General features: G+C 70.1%; 4 protein-coding genes across 6 annotated transcripts; 3 read left to right on the top strand and 1 right to left on the bottom strand.

The window, feature by feature from the left end:
• The first annotated feature begins 40 nt into the window (after positions 1-40).
• Positions 41-5,428, top strand: USP21 (ubiquitin specific peptidase 21). Of its 3 annotated transcripts, XM_052797602.1 has the most exons (14): positions 41-138; positions 1,115-1,199; positions 1,273-2,074; positions 3,032-3,091; positions 3,373-3,496; positions 3,590-3,701; positions 3,809-3,946; positions 4,027-4,091; positions 4,186-4,289; positions 4,373-4,459; positions 4,540-4,618; positions 4,773-4,880; positions 4,961-5,075; positions 5,171-5,428. In XM_052797602.1, the coding sequence occupies exons 3-14, from the start codon at positions 1,298-1,300 to the stop codon at positions 5,259-5,261; spliced, it is 1,860 nt and encodes a 619-aa protein (XP_052653562.1). In that variant the 5' UTR covers positions 41-138; positions 1,115-1,199; positions 1,273-1,297; the 3' UTR covers positions 5,262-5,428. The 3 variants fall into 3 exon arrangements, with proteins under 3 accessions (XP_052653562.1, XP_052653561.1, XP_052653563.1); XM_052797601.1 differs by lacking the exon at positions 1,115-1,199 and having other exon boundaries at positions 54-138; XM_052797603.1 differs by lacking the exons at positions 41-138; positions 1,115-1,199; positions 1,273-2,074 and adding an exon at positions 2,114-2,913.
• Positions 5,429-6,003: 575 nt separating this feature from the next.
• On the top strand, positions 6,004-9,041 carry PPOX (protoporphyrinogen oxidase). Its single transcript, XM_052796833.1, has 12 exons — positions 6,004-6,224; positions 6,363-6,497; positions 6,975-7,090; positions 7,164-7,296; positions 7,390-7,558; positions 7,632-7,813; positions 7,894-7,954; positions 8,058-8,176; positions 8,260-8,373; positions 8,449-8,598; positions 8,687-8,729; positions 8,803-9,041. The coding sequence occupies exons 1-12, from the start codon at positions 6,138-6,140 to the stop codon at positions 8,937-8,939; spliced, it is 1,446 nt and encodes a 481-aa protein (XP_052652793.1). The 5' UTR covers positions 6,004-6,137; the 3' UTR covers positions 8,940-9,041.
• On the bottom strand, positions 8,989-11,942 carry B4GALT3 (beta-1,4-galactosyltransferase 3). The gene is made up of 7 exons (XM_052796831.1): positions 11,816-11,942; positions 11,391-11,731; positions 10,782-11,017; positions 10,504-10,694; positions 10,299-10,421; positions 9,993-10,097; positions 8,989-9,891 (listed from the first exon to the last, which is right to left on the bottom strand). The coding sequence occupies exons 2-7, from the start codon at positions 11,644-11,646 to the stop codon at positions 9,396-9,398; spliced, it is 1,407 nt and encodes a 468-aa protein (XP_052652791.1). The 5' UTR covers positions 11,647-11,731; positions 11,816-11,942; the 3' UTR covers positions 8,989-9,395.
• On the top strand, positions 11,645-15,131 carry LOC128146525 (uncharacterized). The gene is made up of 10 exons (XM_052797954.1): positions 11,645-12,402; positions 12,521-12,655; positions 12,848-12,936; positions 13,139-13,212; positions 13,344-13,456; positions 13,595-13,656; positions 13,916-14,030; positions 14,221-14,293; positions 14,408-14,537; positions 14,619-15,131. Exons 1-10 carry the CDS (start codon positions 11,645-11,647, stop codon positions 14,708-14,710), a joined length of 1,641 nt encoding a protein of 546 aa, XP_052653914.1. The 3' UTR covers positions 14,711-15,131.
• The last annotated feature ends 55 nt before the right edge of the window (positions 15,132-15,186 follow it).

The following is a 15,186-nucleotide window of genomic DNA, read 5'->3' on the forward strand; positions in this document are numbered from 1 at the left end:
CGTGTGGTTGGGGGCGTGGCGCGGCTTCAGCGCAGGCGCAGTGCGGCAGTTGAGGCTGCCGCGGGCGGGGCGTCGGGCGGGAGGAACAAAGATGGCGGCGGGTGCTGCGGGAGTTGTTGCCATGGCGGCCCGCGGGAGGTGCGGCGGCGGGCGGCAGCCCCGCGGGGGTGGGGGGGGGCACCGGCGGGGCGTGGGAGGGGGGCGGCAGGAGGGGAAGGGGCTCTGCGGGGAGTGGCGGGCAGTGAGGGGGGGGGGGGCATCGGTGTGTGTCGTGTGTGTGTGTGTGTCCCATGGTGTTCCCCGGTACCGGGCAGGGGGTGGGACACGGGTGGGCCCCGGGGGGGGGCGGGGAATGGTGGCCGTAGGGTGGGGGACGGTGCCCGGGGAGAGGGGGGCGGCGGGGTGTCCAGGGCAGGGGCCAGCGCCTGGGTGGGCCATGCGGCGGGGGACAGGGCCGGGCAGGGCAGGGGGTCCCCGGAGCACGGGACGGGCAGGGAGGGGAACGGAGGCCTTTGCCGTCTGCACGGCCGACCCCGCGGGGCCCTTCGCTCCGGCCGGCAAGCTGAGGGCTCGGGGCTCTCGCCGTGCCAACAGCCCCCGCGGCTGCACCGCGGCCATCGTCCCCCGCCGGTGCTGCACCCGCAGCGGTAACGCCGTCCCTCCCTCCCTGCCTGCTGGATCCGAGCCGGCAAGGGCCCACCGGGATAGAGCCCTCCCCCCAGAGCCGCTCCAGCCGCTCTCCGGGGACAGCCATTGCCACCGAGCCCCTTCCCGGGGTGTGTCGAGTGCTGGCAGCCTCCGCGTGGGGCCTGCACCCCCCCGGTGCCGCGTGCCCCCATGGAGCAGGAACCGGGAGATGGCTGCCTCACCTCGCCTCGTTGCCTGGGCACTCTGAGCGGTGTTTCGGCAGAGCCCGGAGCAGGCGGGTGGGAGGAACCCGCACCCAGTGGTGCCAAGCACCTGTGATTCACCTGCTGTCTTGGGGAGCGCGGCACAGCGCTCACCTCCCGCCGGTGCTGTGGCAGCTGGGCGAAGGGGGCTGTGGGGTCTCGCCAGGGCTGCACTGTCTCCCGGTACCATCTGGTGACCCAGAGCATCTCTCCTTGTGCCACAGGGCCCCTGCCAACGGGACTCTCCGGCCAGCCATTTGCTGTGGAGGGCTGTGAGTGGTGCTGGTGGGAGGAGGTGCGGAAAGAGAGGTGGGTGCACACCCTGGTGCTCCTGCACACCGTGCCAGCACCGCCGGCATCAGCCCGGTCCATCTCCCCACAGGGCTTCCCTCTTGACCGTCCCCACGATGCCCCAAGCCTCGGAGCACCGCGTCGGCCGGGCCAGGGACCACACCGTTGTCACCTCCCAGCCCAAGGCTGCTGCCAAGCTGCCCAGCAGGCACCGGGCCCTGAGCCAGGAGCGCCATGCTGCCACTCTGGCCTCCGCCGCTGCCAACGGGCTCTCCCCGGCCCCCAAGCTTCGCCTCCTGCCGCCCCGGCCTGGCCCGCTGGACGACCGCAGCAAGAAGCTGGAGCTGGACCGGGGCCGGACCTCGAAACGTGGGGAGGCTCTCCGTGGCTCAGCATGCCGGCGGGGGCCTGTGAAGGCAGACCACGCGGTGCGGGTGCCCGGCTCTCCACAGGCGGGCGCCGTGCCGGGCAGCGCCTCTTTCTCCCTGCCTGCCGGGGCCTCACTGGCGGGGCGTGAAGCGGAGCGCCGGCGGAGCAACCTGGCCCGCTCCAAATCCATCAGCATTGGAGACCTGAGCCAGGGCAGCGGTGGCGGCCGTGCTGAAGACGTGGCAGCGGTGCTGAGCCGGCTGGTGCTGAGGGACTGTGGCCACCAGCTGAGCGCCGGCTCACTGGCGCTCAGGAGGAGCTCCTCTCTCCGAAGGGTCAACGTCTCCCCTGGGCTGGACGGGAAGCCCACCGCCCCGCTACTTTCTGTCCGGCCCGAGGGCTGCCCGAGGACTCGTACTGCCCCCGACACCCCATACACCCACAGCCCCAACATTCTGGTGCCCGGCAGCCCTGCCCTGGGCAGAGCCCCGGCAGCTGGCAGGACCGAGGAGAAGACAGCAGCTGTAAGAGCCTTGGGATTTGTCCCGCTGGTGGGACAGGCCCTGGCCCCCAAGTTGCACCCGGTCGTGGGGCAGCAGCTTCGTTCCCATCGGGATTGGTGACACCACTGGGGTGGCACAGTGGTGCCGGTCTCACCTCTCCCTGCTGCGTTCCTCCTGGGGGACCCCTGCTGCGAAAGGGTCGAGTCCCCTCAGCTCCGGGGGTGCTGGGGGCTGGCCAGTACTGTGCCCATTTCCGCATCCACCTTCTCCCCACGGAGCAGCCAGGCCCTGTGCTCCACTCGCCCTGGGACACGTGTGAGGATTAGGTGCCCTGAAATCCCGGGGCTGGGCCTGCACCGGTGGGGGACGGGGACATGGCTTGGCCCCTGCGGCACATCTGGCACCAGCGGCATGGGGCATGCCCCTGGCCCCACCGGGCTGCCCTGCTCCCTGCACCACTCTCCTGCACCTCACCGGCATGGCGCAAGGCAGGAGGGTGTGTTTGCCTCTGTTCCCCGTTCTCTGGGCACCCACTGTCCCTGAGGTGGCTCTCCCGCTAATTAATCCCCCCGAGATGAGCCTCCAGCAAGGCCCAGAATAGCCGGGGGAAATCGGATCAGCTAATGAGCTGTGGCTTAGAGAGGCAGAGGGGGCCCGGCAACGCTGGTGCCACAGTCCCGTCCTGGCACCCAGGCGGTGCCAGAGCCATGCCAGGGCTGCAGGGAGCCACGCTGGTGGAGCTGCCGCGCAAGCTGCACCGCACCCTGGTCACCAAGCGGGAGCTGCAGGGCCGTGGCACTGACATCTCTGAGTCGGTGGTCCACACAGCTGTCATGGGGCTGCTGCTCATCAGCGGCGAGGTGAAGCCTCTGTGGCTGGGGGGCTGTCCATCTGTCTGTCTGTAGGAAGCCGAGGGGCAGCTGGAGGCGTTTGTTGTGTGGGGACGGGTCTCACTCCTGTCCCTTTGTGTCCCCACAGACCCATCACACCCTGCTGCTGGGCTCAGGCCACATTGGCCTCAGGAACCTGGGCAACACGGTAAGTGCCCGCGTCCCCTTGTCCCCGTGTCCCCCAAGCCCTCTTGTCCCTATGTCCTCGGGTACGTAAGGGACCCAGGGTCCCCCTGGGTTTGCAGCGGCTCTAACAAAGCAGTTCCCTCCTGCCGGGGCCGGCACATCCCTGGAGATCCCCCAGCCCCTTGGGGGTCCCTGTAGTGCAGCAGGGTACGGTCAAGGGCACGAGGGACAGTGGGGGACACACCAAGGCTTGGTGGCTCCCCCCCGCAGGGCGTCACCACATCCCCACCACTCTCTCGGCAGTGCTTCATGAACGCTGTGCTGCAGTGCCTGAGCAGCACCAAGCCGCTGCGGGACTACTGCCTGCGCCGGGACTTCCAGCAGGAGCAGCCCCCTGGCACCCGTGCCCCCCAGGAGCTCACCGAAGGTGGGATGGGAGCCCCCTGCAGCTAATCACCCCCCCCAGGTCTTATATAAACCCTGCTGGCACTGACACCCGGCATGTCCCCTGTCCCCACAGCCTTTGCCGACGTCATCGCTGCCCTCTGGCACCCCGACTCCTCTGAGGCTGTCAACCCTGGGCGCTTCAAGGCCATCTTTCAGAAATATGTCCCTTCCTTCACTGGATACAGGTGAGGCTTCGCCCCCCCCCCCCCCGCCCCAGGGGGCCCCTGGCAGCTCCCCAGCCTCCTGGGGGGCTGGGAGCAGCAGTGGGCACGATGGGTCCATCCCTCTGCAGCCAGCAGGACGCGCAGGAGTTCCTCAAGTTCTTCATGGACCGGCTGCACGTGGAGATCAACCGCAAGGGCCGCAGGACCCCCAGCATCCTCTCAGATGCCTGGCGGACCCCTGCGCTGGAGGACCCTGAGACACTGAGGTGAGGGGGAGAGGGGTCCTGGGGAGGGGGGTGAGCCCCAGCCACAGGGACGCAGCCCAACCCACCGCCTTTCCCTGCAGTGATGACGAACGCGCCAACCAGATGTGGAAGCGATACCTGGAGAGGGAGGACAGCAAGATCGTGGGTGAGTGCTGCCGGGTGGGGATGACTCCCCCCAGATGCCTAAACCCCTCGGGGTGCCCCTCTCCACCTGGCTTCACACCCCTCCTCACCCCCAGACCTCTTCGTGGGACAGCTGAAGAGCTGCCTCAAGTGCCAGGCGTGCGGCTACTGCTCCACCACCTTTGAGGTCTTTTGTGATCTCTCCCTGCCCATCCCAAAGGTAGGGATGGGGCGGAGCCCCCCGTCCACCCCTATCCCCCCCAGCCACCCCCTGGCCCCTCACATGACCCTCTACCCCTGCAGAAAAGCTTTGCCGGTGGGAAGGTCTTGCTCCATGACTGCTTCAGCCTATTCACCAAGGAGGAGGAGCTGGACTCAGAGAATGCCCCGGTAAGAGGGTGGGGCTGGTAGCTCAGCACCCCCAGCTCAGCACCCCCAGCCCCCTCTCACCAAGGCCGTGCCACTGGCAGGTCTGCGACAAGTGCCGGCAGCGGACGCGGAGCACAAAGAAGCTGACCATCCAGCGCTTCCCCCGCATTCTGGTGCTCCGTATCCTTTGGGGACTGGAGGGTGGGGGACCAGGGGAGAGGGCTGGGACCCCGGGAGCTGCCGGTGCTCGCGGAGAGGTGTGGGAGGACATCCCTGGGAGCGGGGTGCCATCCCTCCGGCCGCTTGGGGTCACGTTTTCCTTGACGCTGCCCAGACCTGAATCGGTTCTCCACTACCCGCTACTCCATCAAGAAGTGCTCCGTCTTCGTGGACTTCCCCCTGCAGCAGCTCAACCTGCGGGAGTTCGCCAGCGAGAAGGCGGGTGAGGCGCGTTGGGGGGGGAGGTGATGCGGGGCAGTGCCGATCCCCCGGGGCAGCGCTGAGCTTGGCCTCCCGTCACAGGCAGCCCTGTCTACAGCCTCTATGCCCTCTGCAACCACTCGGGCAGCGTCCACTACGGCCACTACACCGCCTTCTGCCGGGACCCGGCTGGCTGGCGTGTCTACAACGACTCCCGGTAGGTGCCCCTCACCCCCACCCCCCCCGCCTCACCCGGGCCCTGCGCCCCCCCTGCCCAGCCGGGTCAGGCGTGGGCTGAGGGTGCCGCCGCAGCGTCTCGCCCATCAGCGAGAACCAGGTGCCGTCCAGCGAGGGCTACGTCCTCTTCTACGAGCTGGAGGAGCCCCCCGGCAGGAGGCCCTGAGCCGCCCTGGCCCCCCCAGCCCCTAGAGGCGGGGGGCTGCTGCCTCCCGGGGCCCAGGCTGCAGCCCCCCAGCCCCCTGTGGTGGGGTGTGGGCGGAGGGCAGGGGGCCGCAGCCCACGCTGCCCCAGGCGGGGCTTTTGTGAATAAATTTACTAAAAAAAAAAACCCAAAAAGCCCAAGTCCGGAGGTGTGAAGGGTTGGGGCTGGGTGCTCTGCTTGGGGAGGGGGAGTGTGTGAGGGGCGGGGCTGGAGACAGGGGGCGGGGTTATAGTCAGAGGGGCGGGGCAAGAGCGGAGGGGCAGGATTGTTGGGGTTTAGAACCGGTGGGGTGGGTCGGCTTCAAGGGCGGGGTTTAATGCCCGGGGGCGTGGCTAATGGCGGAGAGGCGGGGCTTGCCGTGGGGTCCGGGGTGGGCTTTGTGTGAGGGACGTGGCTAGTGGCAGATGGGGCGGGGTCTGTTACAGGAAGGGAGGGCTTAGAGCTGATGGGCGGGTGAGCTGCGGGGGCGGGGCTCATTGCTGGAGGGGCGGGGTATCGAGCGCATGGGCGGGGCTTGTCGGGCGGGGCGGGGCGTAGGTCACCGCTAGCGGGGCGCCTTGCCGGCCGTTCCGCGCCGCCGCATGGCCCTGCCCGGCCGCCGTAGCGGGCCGGCGACCGCTCCCCGCGCCTGTCCGTCAGGGAACAGGGTCGTGCCATTGGCACGCCGCGTCGTTAGCCCCGCCCTCTCCCTCTTATCACTCGCGGAGAAGGGGCGGGGCCTGCTCGGCCCGGGCGCCGGGAGAGGTGCGGGCGGGAGGGGTCGGGTCCGGGAGGGCCGGTGTCCCGGCGCTCAGCACGGCCCCGCGCCCCCGCTGACCCGCCCGGCCCAGATCCCTCATGCCGCCGACCGTGGCCGTCGTGGGGGGCGGCATCAGCGGCCTGGCCGCCTGCTACCACCTGGCCCGCGGCCCCCGCCCGCCCAAGGTGAGCCCGGGCCCGAGCCCGCGGGGGCCGGGCTATCCCCGGGGGGGGTGCCGGCATCCCCAGCCGCGGTGTCCCCGGGGCGGCCGCGGTGTCCCCAGGGTGACCGCGGTGTCCCCAGGGTGACCGCGGTGTCCCCAGGTGCTGCTGCTGGAGGCCAGCGCCCGCCTGGGGGGTTGGCTGCAGAGCACCCGCACCGCCGACGGGGCCGTGTTCGAGCACGGGCCCAGGGGCATCCGCCCCGCCGGGGTCGTGGGCACCGACACCCTCCACATGGTAGGGGGCGCCTGGGGCTTGGTCCGGGGTGCGGGGGCTTGGGGGGGGGGGGTGTCCCTGAGTGGGTGCCGGCGTCTGGAGGGCCCCTCTGACGGTCCAGCTCCAGGGCGCTGGAGTTCGGGGGGGGTGTTGCGAGGGGGGTGTCGCTGGGTGGGTGCTCGGGTCTGGGGGAGGGTCCCTGGGTGGGTGTTTTAGGTTCCTGGGGGCACGAGGGCTCAGGGGTCCCAGGGTGCAGTGGTCCGGGGGGACCCTGGTGCAGGGTGCAAGGGTGCCAGAGGGTCTCTGGGTGGGTGCCAGGGTCTTGCGGTGTCCCTGGGTTGGTCCAGGGTGCCGGGGGTCTGGAGGGGGTCCCTGTGTGGGTGCTGGGGCCTGGGGGTCCTTGCATGGGTGCCAGGGTCCAGTTGAGGCTGCCCCAGGGCAGGTCCTGTGGCCTCCGCTGTGCCCGTCCCCTGCCCCGTCCTGCCCATGTCTCCGCAGGTCTCTGAGCTCGGCCTGGAGGGTGACGTCCTGCCCGTCCCTGGGGACCACCCGGCTTCCAGGAATCGCTTCCTCTACACTGGCGGGGCCCTGCACAAGCTGCCCTCGGGCCTGGGGTAGGTACCTGTCCCCAGTGCCGTCCCAGTGCCACCCGTGGGCCACCCTGCCCTGAGCCCTCGGCATCCCCAGGGGCCTGCTGCGGCCGGTGCCCCCATTCTCACGGGCGCTGCTGTGGAGTGGGGTGCAGGACCTGCTGGCGCCGGCTGGGACAGAGCCTGACGAGAGTGTGCACGCCTTCATGCATCGCCGCTTTGGCCAGGAGGTGGGCGTCTGCGCGGGGCGATAGCACCGGGGACTTATCAGGGCCCAGCAGGGGCCAGGCAGGGACCGGCCTCACCCTGCCGTGTCCCTGCAGGTGGCTGACATCGCCGTGGACAGCCTGTGCCGGGGCGTGTTCGCCGGGGACTGCCGAGTGCTGAGCATCCGCTCCTGTTTTCCCGCACTTTTCGAGGCTGAGCGGCGCCGGCGATCCGTCCTGCTGGGGCTGGCGCTGGGCTCTGGTGAGCACCAGGCTGGGGGGACACGATGGCGGAACACCCCGATGTCATCACTATGGCATGAGGGAACAGCGGCGTTGTCACCTGCAGGAAAGGAGCGCGGGGGCCGAGTCAGGGCTGAGCCAGCGGGCGCGGGCTGAGCGCTGGAGCCAGTGGTCGCTGCGGGGCGGGATGGAGAGCCTGGCCCAGGCGCTGGCAGCCTTCCTGCGCCTGCGCGGTGTTGAGCTGCGCTGCCACGCGCCCCTGCGCCGCCTGCACCGCCACCCCGACGGCCGCTGGCAGGTAGGGCCCTGGTGGTGGGGGTGCCAGGACACCTGCGTTCTCTTCCCATTGCCCCCTTCCACCGGTCTCCTTCCCCCCAGCTCACCCTGGCAGACGGCACTGTGATGGCCAACCACGTGGTCAGCGCCCTCCCGGCTGCAGGTAGGGGTTGGGGGGTTGGGGTGCCCAGATGCTGGGGTTCCTGTGGGGCAGGGGGGGGGAGGACAGCATTACCCCCTCCCCATGATGTCCCCTCTCCTCCCAGCCCTGGCTGAGGTGCTGCCTGCCGAGACGGAGCCACTGGCGCAGGAGCTGCGGCACATCCCAGCTGTGTCAGTGGCTGTGGTGAACCTGCAGTATGAGGGCGTTGCGTTGCCTGTTACGGTGAGAGCGGTGCCCACAGGTGTCCCCTGGTGCCCAAGGGTGTCCCCAGTACCCACGGGTGACCCCAGCCCACTCCCGCCCAGGGCTTCGGGCACTTGGTGCCCTCCTCTGAGGACGCCTCCCTCCTGGGCATTGTCTACGACTCGGTGGCCTTCCCCCAGCACGACGGCACAGGGGCCGCCTCGGTGCGGTTGACGGTGAGCAGCCGGGGATGGAGTGGGGGGGACAGGGATGATCTGGGTGGTGCTAACGGTGCCGCCAGTGCTGTATAGGTGATGCTGGGAGGTGCCTGGTTCGGGCAGAGCTTTGGGGACCCGGTGGCGGTGGCACCGGCGCTGCTGCTGCAGCGGGCACAGGTGGCCGTACGGGAGCAGCTGGGCCTGGAGCCTGCCCCAACCCGCTCTATCGTCAAGGTGCACCAGGTGGGTGATGGCACTGTGGGGCGTTGGGGCCTGGGGGGGTCCTGGGGGGTCCCACAGGGCTCACCGGCTGCTCCCCCCTGTCGCCCAGGCCTGCATCCCCCAGTACACGCTGGGCCACTGGCAGCGCACAGGTAAGAGGGGGCCAGGGCCTGGGGGTCCCCCGGCCCCCGCAGAGGCGCCCACTGCCCACCCCCATCCCTGCAGAGCGCATCAACCGCTTCCTGGTAGAGCAGCGGCTGCCCCTCAGCCTCATCGGGGCCTCCTACACCGGTGTCTCCATCAACGACTGCATCGCCAGTGCCAAAGCGGCCGTTGGGCAGCTGCTGGGGCAGCTGCGCTGAGCCCCAGTGTCCCTGCGTCTCCTCCTGGCACACAGCAGCTCCATGGCAGTAGGACAAAGTGTTTTTTTAATTGAAAAACCCTTATAAAGGTCCAGGGAGCAGCTCATAAATAGAATAAATAACCGCGCACCGGTAGCGCAGCCTGCAACCATCTTCAGGCACCCGTAGCCAGCAGGGAGACTGAGTCAGGAGAGCCCCTGGGGCCCCAGCTCACCCTGACCCCGGCTCTCCCTGCACCCCTTTCCAGGGGTGACCCCTAGTACCAGGCACGGGCCCCATGGCCAGCAGCTCTCTGGGCAGTTGCCCCCACAGCTCGCTGCTCCCCCCAGTCTCTCCAGCAAAGCCACAACATAACCAGCCCAGCAGCAGCTCCCCAACCCTGCACATGACGGGGGTCCCTTCCCAGCACCAGGTTATGGCGAACAGAGTCCATCTGGGGGCCACGGTGGCCAGCAGCTAGTGGGTGCCTTGAGACAGGCTCTGGTTATCCCCACGGGCAGGCAGCATCCCCTCCTCCTGTGTCACAGCCACACCAGTGCTGCTTCCCAGGTGGGCATCGCCCTCCCCAGCAGCCTCAGGGCTGTGCTGGGTGATCCCCGGTGCCGGTGGGGAGCCGGCGCTGCCCTGGGTGCCGTTACCTTCCAGTGGCTGCTGCACGGTGGCTGTGGGCAGCCGGGGGGACAAGGACAGGCCCTGGTCCCCCCAGCCCGTGGCATCCTGGGGCAGCTTGCGCAGCATCTCCTCCCGGAAGAGGCTGGTGCTGCTGTGGTACCTCTGCCCCTCGTGGCCTGGCACTGGCCCCCTGCGGCCCCGGCCGGCGCGGGGGTCCGTCCCGATGTCCACCGTGAGGTTGGTGTAGAGGGGGTGGAGGTGCTTGGCCAGCAGTGTGTAGGTGAGGGAGTTCATCCCGTCCTGCGTCCACATCCGCTGTGTGCGGATCAGCAGGTCAAACCTGGAAGGGACAAGGGAAGGGGAGCATCACTGCTGAGCCCCCCACCGGCCCCCCCCAGACCACCTGCCAGCCCCCCCCAGACCCCCTGCCAGCCCCCTGACCTGTGGGGGTTCTCTTCGTTGCCTTTGTCACTCTTGTGCTTCACCATCTTGTAGTGGCCGATGGAGATGGGTGGGCGGGCGATCTTCATGCCAGCCAGGCGCACCCTGCGGACGAGCCACTGTGTCACCTGAAGGTGCCAGGGCGTGGGGACGCTGCCCGTGTCCCCCCCCAGTGCAGTGGCAATGGCCCCTGTGTGCGCTTCCTGCACAGCGACAGTGTCTTGGGTCCTGGCGACCAGCTACTGCCTCCCAGCAGGTCACAAACACGGGGGACGGTGAGACCAGCAGGTCCTCGCGGCATCCTACCTGGTGGCGATGTCATCGTCCTCGCCGCCCCAGCCCCAGTACTCGTTGGGGAAGCCATTGATCTTCATGTACTGGTCAGGGGTGAGAGCCGAGACCCCCCCAAAGTACTGGGGGTATGGCAGGCTGCAAGACGGGGGGCAGACACTGAGCCAGGGCCAGGGCCGGTCCCCTCGCTCCCAGCTCACCCCCAGCCGCGGTCACCCACCTATATCCGAATTTATTCATGGCGATGGAGACGTGTTTGGGGTTCCAGGGGTCGCAGGTGTAGAGGTTGTGGTCATTCTCAGGGATGAGGTCGACATCGTGGAGGAAGAGGCAGTCCCACTCCTCGTCCTTCAGAGCCTCCTTCACCCCCACGTTCAGCAGCTTGGCCCGGTTGAAGGTGGAGTTGCCTGCCTGCGGGGAGAGGGGGCTGGCAGCAGCGGCGCTTGGCACGAGCCCGGCAAAGCCCCCGGTGAAGCCGCTGGTGCCCGCTGGACTCACCTGGTGCACGACATAGATGCCATACTGGAGCTGCTGACGCTGCAGGAAGGGGTGCAGGTAGTAGAGGAGGTGGCCCAGGTGGGTCTCGCGATTGCGGTGGGGGATGATGATGGCGGTGCGGGACCGGGACTCACAGGTGGAGGGTTGGTACCGGCCGCCCTCCCGCACCGCCGGGTTCTTCGCCTGGATCTGCTCCAGCGTGTGCACCCGGCTGAAGCTCACTGTCAGTGGGCCGACTGCGTGGGCGAGGCAAGGCGTTGGCGTGGGGTGGCAGGGACGGCACCCATGAGGGGGAGCACAGATCCCCGGGGCCGCTCCCCCCTGCCCCAAACCTCGGGAGCCTCCCCACACAGGCCCTGCCTGCCCAGCTGGTCAGTCTGGGCTGGCAGCTGCAGGGCCGGTTCTTCCGCCAGGGCGGGGGGGACACGGTTCTTTCCCCTGGGGGGAGTTCTTTCCCCTGGGGGGGGGGGCGGTCCCTGCCCCGACAGCTCCCGGGATCCCCCCCCCTCCACGGCCGCTTTCGCGGCTCCACCGCGGGCAGGGCCGGGCATAACCCCCCCCCCCTCCCCCGCGCCCGGGCGGGGCTGCGAGCGGCGGACCCGCACTCACCGAGGAAGGGCGATCGCTCGGGGCAGAAGGGCAGGGGCTGCGCGGGGTCGGGGCGGGCGGGCTGGCGGGGCAGGAGCCGGCTGAGGTTGGCGTAGACGTCGTGGGTGCGGGAGTAGTCGAAGACGGGCCCGGCGGCGCGGCCGAAGAGGGAGGTGAGGTTGCGGAACCCCCCCAGGGAGAAGTAGGCAACGAAGGCGAACTGGCAGCCGACCAGCAGGGCCAGCGTGCAGGGCCGCTCCAGCAGCCGCCGCAGCATGGCGGGGCCCGGCCCGGGCCACCGGGGGCCCGGATCACCGGGGGCGGCTGGGGGCGTCGAGGGGGCTGGGCCGCATCGCAGGGCGCTGCGGGGAAGGGGAAGGGTCAGGCCCGCGGCGGGGGGAGCTCCGGACGCCCCGGACCCCCCCGCCCGGACCCCGCCCTGGTACCTGCGGGTGGCGAGAACGCCTCAGTGCCGCCCGGCCGCCGCCGCCATCTTGGAACGGGGAAAGAGAGAGCGAGCGCGCGGGGTGGGCCGTGGTGACGGAAGGGGGCGGAGCCTCCCTGACGTGGCAGGTGTTAAAGGGGCCGTTCGGGAGCACGTCCCGTGTACCCCCCCGGCGGCGGTTCCGGCGGGCGGGGTCAGGGTGGGGATAGGGCCCCGCTCGGGCAGGAGGGGCCGGGGTGGTGTCACCCAGGTCCCTGGGGCAGGCTGGGACCCGCGGGTCCCGGCTGGGGGTGGCAAAGGGGGACGCGGCCCCACGGGCCTTGAGGGGAGCGGGCGGAGGGCCACTCGGGGTGCTGGGGGGGACAGGGGGAGCCCGGGCGAGTGGCCGGCAGGGGAGGCGGGCCCCGGGGGGCGCTGCGGGATCCCGGGGCGCCGGCGGGGTGACGGGCGGCGGGACCCGGGGGAGCCCGAGCCGGCGGCAGGGGGTGGGGCTCCTCGTGGACCGCCCAAAGGGGCGTGTCCACCTCAAGCTCCTCCCCCGCTCAGTTGCCGCGGCAACCGCGGACGCCACCGCACCCCCTTCCGCGTGTTGGTCCCGCCCCTTCTATGACGTCACGGCCGGAGCGCGCTTCGATTGAGAGCGGCGCGCGAGCCGGAAGGGGCGTGGCCGTGAGGGCGTCATGGCGGCGGCGGCGGCGGCGGCGGCGGCGGCGGCGGCGGCCGGGCGGTGCGGGCGGGACCCGTGCGGCGCCCTCTGCCCGCTGCTCACCTACCTCGGCGTGGGCTACGCCGACTACGCCGTGCTGGCCCACGTCCTGCCGCAGCCCGCCCTGCGCGGCAGGTGCCACCGGGAACCGGGGGGGGCCCTCGGGGCGGCGGCGGCGCGTGTCCCCTCCCCGCGGCCCCGGGGTTCCCCCCCGGGAGTGTGGGGTTCCTCCGGGGCTGCTGGGCCGGTGGCGTCCGTGTCCCCGCGGGGTCCCCGGACACCGGCCCCGCGGTGCTGCCCTGACCCCGCGCCCCCTCTTCCCCGCAGCCCCTGGTGCCCTTTCCACGCTGCCGCCTTCAACCTTATCGTCCTGCTGCTGCTGGCCTGCCACGCCCGCGCCGTCCTCGCCGACCCCGGTGAGCGCCCGCCCCCGACCGTCCCCCCCCGCCCCGCCCCAGATCCCCGCGGAGCCCCGGGGCCGGGCATCCCCCGTGGCACCGTCTGGGTACCGCGGGGGGAGCGGCTGTTCGGCCCCCCGCCCGGCTGCGGGGGTGGCTGCGCCGTTGCGTCCCGGCGAGGGGGGTGCTCACCTTATCCCCCCCCTCCGCCGCCCCCCAGGCGTGGTTCCCCTCCCCGACACCGCCATCGACTTCTCCGACCTGCGCAGCGGGGCCCTGCGGAAGCCCGAGCGGGTGAGGCCGGGGAGCCGAGGGGGCGGCCGGGGGGTCTGGTGGGGCGAGATGGGGGTGAGGGGCTGCGCTGCAGCCCCGCTCAGCTGGGAGCGACCCCGGTGTCTGGTCCCCGCTGAGCACCGTCCCGGCAGAGCCAGGAGGACTGGACGGTGTGTGACCGCTGTGAGGCATACCGACCACCTCGTGCCCACCACTGCCGCATCTGCCACCGCTGCGTGCGCCGCATGGACCACCACTGCCCCTGGTAGGCACCTCCAGCACGGCCCCGCTCCAGGGCACGAGGGGCTCTGCCATGGCTCATTCCAGTCCCCAGGCACCAGAGAGTGCTCCAAGAGGGGACCAGGGACAGCAAGACACCCGTCACCTGTCTATCCATCCGTAGGATCAACAACTGCGTCGGGGAGTTAAACCAGAAATACTTCATACAGTTCCTCTTCTACGCCGGTGAGTGCTTGTGCGGGGATCCACATTCCCTGTGGGGCAGCCCCACTCCTGGGGCTTCTTGTGGGCAGGAGGTGGGTGATAGGGTGGGTGCAGGGCTGGGTAACACCCACCCATTCCTGGGGATGGCCTGGTGAGGCTGGGGGCTCCCAGGGGGCCGTTGGGGTGCCCAGCCGCATGGCAGCAGGCAGCTCTGGGGGGATGTGATGTGGGTCAGGGAGGGTGCTCACTGCCCACACACTCACTGCTTGCTCTGTGCCAGGGCTGGCTAGTCTCTACGCTGCAGGGCTGGTGCTGGCCGCCTGGCTGGGACCGGCAGGCAGGAGCCCGGCAGGGATGGCAGCGGGAGGAAACATTGCCAACAACCGTGTCCAGACGTGAGTGGGGGCAGCGCGGGGGTCCCTTCTCCCTCCTCTGCGGAGGAGCTTGCAACAGGAGGGGAGGGCCAGGGTGGTGGCGCTGTGTCAGGACCCTGGGCCTGCCCTGCGTGCAGCAGGGACGGGCTCTGGGCTGCCCCACGTCGACTCCAGCCCCTGGCCCCGCTCTGACCCACAGCTGCCTTCCCAGGGCTCACTGCATCATCCTGCTGCTGGAGTCCCTCTTCTTCGGGGCCTTTGTCACTGTCGTGTTTTATGATCAGGTTAGTGGGGCAGAGGTGGTGGCTGGGAGCACAGGCATGAGCCGGGGATGGGGGGGTGCACCAGCATGAGCGGGGGTGGCTGTGTGCTGGCAGTGACAACCCCGTCACCCCCAGGTCATGTCGATCATCACGGACAAGACGCCCCTAGAGCAACTCCGCAATCGGGGGTTGAAGGAGACGAACCGGGAGGGGCCACGTCCCCTGAAACCCAAACTGGTGCTGCTGCGGGAGGTGTTTGGGCGAGGTGCGTGGGGCCGGGGAGGTTTGTGGGGCTGGGGCCAGGGCTCCCAGCACGGCTCATGCCTCTCCCCTTCCCGCTGGCCAGGTTTCATGCTTTGCTGGCTCTTCCCCTGGAGCTGCAGCACCCCCCCAGGCAAGGGTCCCATGTACAGCCCCCTGCCCAGCCGCTATGTCTGAGCTCCCTGCACTCGCCATGCGAGAGAATGCTGGAAACACACCAATGACAGCTTCATGCCGGGATGCGAAGCTGTGACTGAGCTTCACTGCCTCCGTGCCCAGCCACATGAGCCCTCTGCCCACCCGGGGGTGAATCGGCTGCCCCCAAAGCCAGGGCATCTACCCGGCAGCACCAAGCCAGTGCAGCAGTGAGCTCCTGGGGCTCTCCGGCAGAGTGGGTGCCTGGCCCCGCTGTCCCTGGGGTGCAGTGGGGCAGGATTCTCCACGCCGGGATGTCTCGGAGCAGGCTGGCAGCATAGCTGGGCCCCATGTACCTGCAGCTCTGGCTGCCATCTCAAGAGACAGGTACAGACCTCTGGCCACCCTGGGGGGCTGCGCACAGCCGGGAGGAGGCACCCAATAAAGTCTCGTTCTGGGCAAGGCTGGTGGTGGCCTGTTCTTGGGGAGCGCTGGTGGCACCCTGGGGGGGGGAAAGA

The sequence above is a fragment of the Harpia harpyja genome, chromosome 9 (assembly GCF_026419915.1).
Source record: "Harpia harpyja isolate bHarHar1 chromosome 9, bHarHar1 primary haplotype, whole genome shotgun sequence".
Classification (NCBI taxonomy): Eukaryota; Metazoa; Chordata; class Aves; order Accipitriformes; family Accipitridae; genus Harpia; species Harpia harpyja.